This window comes from Propithecus coquereli, unplaced genomic scaffold, assembly GCF_000956105.1.
Source record: "Propithecus coquereli isolate 6110/MARCELLA unplaced genomic scaffold, Pcoq_1.0 Scaffold4057, whole genome shotgun sequence".
In the NCBI taxonomy this organism is placed as follows: Eukaryota; Metazoa; Chordata; class Mammalia; order Primates; family Indriidae; genus Propithecus; species Propithecus coquereli.
Genome location: NW_012149794.1, coordinates 9,215 through 12,883, shown reverse-complemented (window position 1 = coordinate 12,883; position 3,669 = coordinate 9,215). Strand labels below are relative to the sequence as shown.

At 40.1% G+C, this 3,669-nt stretch overlaps 1 protein-coding gene across 1 annotated transcript in view; it reads left to right on the top strand.

Annotated features, from left to right (window-relative positions):
• Positions 1-1,419: 1,419 nt before the first annotated feature.
• Positions 1,420-3,669, top strand: part of LOC105817319 (membrane-spanning 4-domains subfamily A member 14-like) — a gene marked incomplete at both ends in the record, with an annotated part of 2,666 nt that continues 416 nt past the window's right edge. Inside the window, 2 exons of the mRNA XM_012652977.1 lie at positions 1,420-1,518; positions 2,584-3,622. Of these exons, the coding sequence (XP_012508431.1) occupies positions 1,420-1,518; positions 2,584-3,622 (1,138 nt within the window). The remainder of the gene's footprint in view (positions 1,519-2,583; positions 3,623-3,669) is intronic.

The window sequence follows — 3,669 nt, the reverse complement described above, 5'->3', positions numbered from 1 at the left end:
ACAGGATCCTACTACTGTCCCAATTGTATCCTGAAAGGGTTAATTCTCCAGATCTATCTCCTGCCGTCCATGGATGGGTACTGCAGGATTAGTTATCTATATACAGAATCATGGACAATTTGCTCCTAAGTCACTTAAATAACTTCATGATTTCTTGCTGTAACCCAAACATCATAAGCTAAATAAATAAATAAATAAAGCCACAACCAGGGGCTTTAGACATCTCTTGGACTGACCCATGTCCCAAAGACCAACCTATTATCTACACTGTGGCCAGAGCCATCATTTAAAAATGCAAATCTGAGCACATTACTTATTGGCTTCCTGATAAACAAAGGAATAAGACCCAAATCTTAAGAGGCTTACAGAGCTCTATAACAGCTATCCCACCTACCTTTCTGACATTATCCCAGGACTTTATCCTTCTCACTCCACAATCCAGCCACTTCATGGAATCCCTTACTGTGTCCAGTGCCCACTGCCAGGGCTATAAGACTACCTTCTTCCTGAATGGTCCCCTGACCAGTGCTCACCCTTTTCTACCTATACAATTAACTCATCCTTACACTTACACCTCAACTCAAACATCACTTCTTTAAGGAATTCCTTCCAGATCTGGTTAGATCGCTCATTATAGCAGTGCCTTGCTCCCGGTCCTTCTTCACAGCACTTATCGCAAATAGTTAAGTAAATATCCAATTATTTGTTACTGTCTGCCTCCCTTACTGTGATGTAAGCTCCACAAAAACCAAAACCAGCCCTACGTTGTTCAATGGCTGCAGCCAGTAAATTGCACACAGTAGGGTCTTCAGACATTTAAGTTTTACCAGCAAATGGTGAATATATCTAAGCCTTCTGGATATATTGCAGGGAAACCAAGATTCAGAGAGATCAGTCACTTTTCCAAGATTAAGTGTGACTTTGGACGCAATTGTACCCAGCTCTTTCTGTCTCCAAATTTTAAGCTTTTTGGATATTATGCTATGTCATGCTGCTTCTCAATCTAAACATTACCTTAAAGCAAAGCGTGCAAAATGGCAATCTGTGGGGTAGGGTCCAGCCTGTAGATATGTTCTATTTGGCTCACACAGGTGAATAAATAGCTGAAAATTTTCAACTCAAAAATATGTATAACCAGCTTCCTAAGGAAAACAAGACGAAACAAAACAAAAGAGGTACCACAGTCCCCATATTCCCACATGGCAACAATTGGCTGGAACTGAGTAACAGACGTCTCCTATGAGTAGCGTTACTCACTACTCTCTACCTTCCTGTTTCGCTCAAGATGGTTCACTGGCTCCCACAGACATGGGAGTTTGTTATCCCTGCCTTATCAGAAAGACATGAGATGAAAATTGTGCAGCTTATCTTTAAAACAATACAGCTTTCATTTCATTTATTTCTCCTCATTATTTGCAGGGAATTTTATCAGTCTTACTGATCATCAGTTTAGCAGAGCTCAGCATCTCTGTGACTATTGCATGCTTTAGAAGCAAGTGCTGGATACATTCAGATGAGGTGCGTTCAATGATGTTATTAGAATTAGCTCCTATTGGGACACTCCAGAGTGACTTCTGGTCTATTACTGGGCAGAGAAGTGTGCTCAGATGCTGAACTGAAACCTCTATGTTTAGGAAGGTCCGTCATCATTTAAAATGGCCCCACCCTTTGAGGTAACAATGCTTTTTTTTCTTGCCCTACCTGCTATCCTCAGTCATCCCTGTTCAGACACAAATCCTTATCACCCTGCCAAATATATAAAATATCAGACTTAATGGGAACCCAAATTTCTGTGATGTGGGGAGCTTATTTGTGGGTCATAAGGGGGTGTGAAACAATTTCCTATGTGAAACAATACCAGAGAGGAAGTAGAGAAAAAAATATTAACAGTGATACCAAATATCGTTTATAATTATATAGTTTATATTTACTGAATGCTGACTATGTTAGTCATTGCTATAATCACTGAGCATGGACTTAATCTTAACAAAACTATTATAACACCTTTATTTTGCATTCGAAGGAACTAAGGCACAAAGAACCTCTCAGGTATCACATAACATCAGGTTTCTGACTCAGGTAGTATGTATCCAGAGCCTGTTCTCTAAATCCCAAATACCAGTGTGGGCCCAGTGATTGGTGTTTTTTTTTTCTTTTTTTATATCTGCTTTATAGAACTAAAATTTACAAACAATAAAATTCATCCACTTTAAATGTACCATTCAATGAGTTTGGACAAATTGTAGACATCTGTTTAGCCAGCACCACAATCAACATATAGTTCATTTCTATCACCCAAAAAGCTTCACAGGACTCCTTTGCAGTCAATGTCCTTATCACCTAGATTACTTTTGACTTTCTCAAATTTCATACACACGCAATTATATCCAAAATAATACCAATGAGTTGATAGTGAAGGCGGGAATGGTATTTGTTTTCTGATTTCTCATCTAGATGTTATTTATGCTCTTTCTTATCTATGCTCTTAAGTAAGGGATGAAAAATAATTTGGAAATGCAAAAAAAATTAACATCGAAGATGATTCTGTCATATTAATCCCCCTACCCCTGCTTGGTTTTTTAGGTTGTGTTTTTCTTGCCTTCGGATATTCCTCCAAATAGTGAACAACCTGTCCCAGAACAAAATGCTCAGTTACAATTTGAGCTTCAAGAGGAGTCTTCCAGTGATGATACAACAATGAACCTGCAATCCTTTTTCTTTGGAGGCTATGCTTTCTTCAAGTTAAGAATCACAAGCAGTTCTTTAGCCTCCCAACCCAGGTCACACACACATAATAAAAATATTTACCACACAGGTTCTGCATCTGTGTCAGATGAACAACAGCAAAGTATCCCTCCACCTTCAGAGGAAGAACCTTTGCCTCCAGTTTTAGAAAGAAAGCCCTCAGAAAATATTATGCACATTCAGGAAGACCCTACATTTGAACGATTAAAAGGTGAAGACCTACAACTTGCTATTGATCAACCTCCCAAAATGCAAACCCAATTGGCTCAGGACCAAGCCTTGCCTCTCCAAGTTTTGCCATTCCATTCTGAACTAAAACTCCAACAATTATCACCTGAAGACTTGCCATCTCAACCTCTGCCAGTACAAGCCCTGCCAGTTCAAGACCTGCCAGTACAAAACATGCTATCTCAATCCCCATCATCCCACGGTATACAGTCTTTTGACCTGACAGCTGAAGACTTGCCCTCCCAATATACACCATCCCAAGACACATCATCCCAAGACACGCCTTTCCAAGATGTACTATCCCAAAACACACCATCTCAAGACATGTCTTCCCAAGATATGCTGTCCCAAGCTCTGTCAAAAGCCATGCTATCTGAAGCCTCAACACCCAATATTGAGCAGTTCCCTAATGTGAAATACCTACTTCAGCAATCCCCAGATCTTCAACCACAAAACAGTCAACCTCAAAACCTGGAACTTTTACAAATACCATATGAAGACATTCAATCAGAAGTCATGGAAGAGACCAAAAAGTGGGAATCTGCGGAGGAACTCCACAGAAAGAAATCCTCAAGAAGACATTCCTTAGCCCAGCAAACCAAAGGCTACCAGTCCCCAAGAAGGAATTCCTTAGACCAGCAAACCAAAGGCCACCAGTCCCCAAGAAGGAATTCCTTAGACCAGCAAACCAAAGGC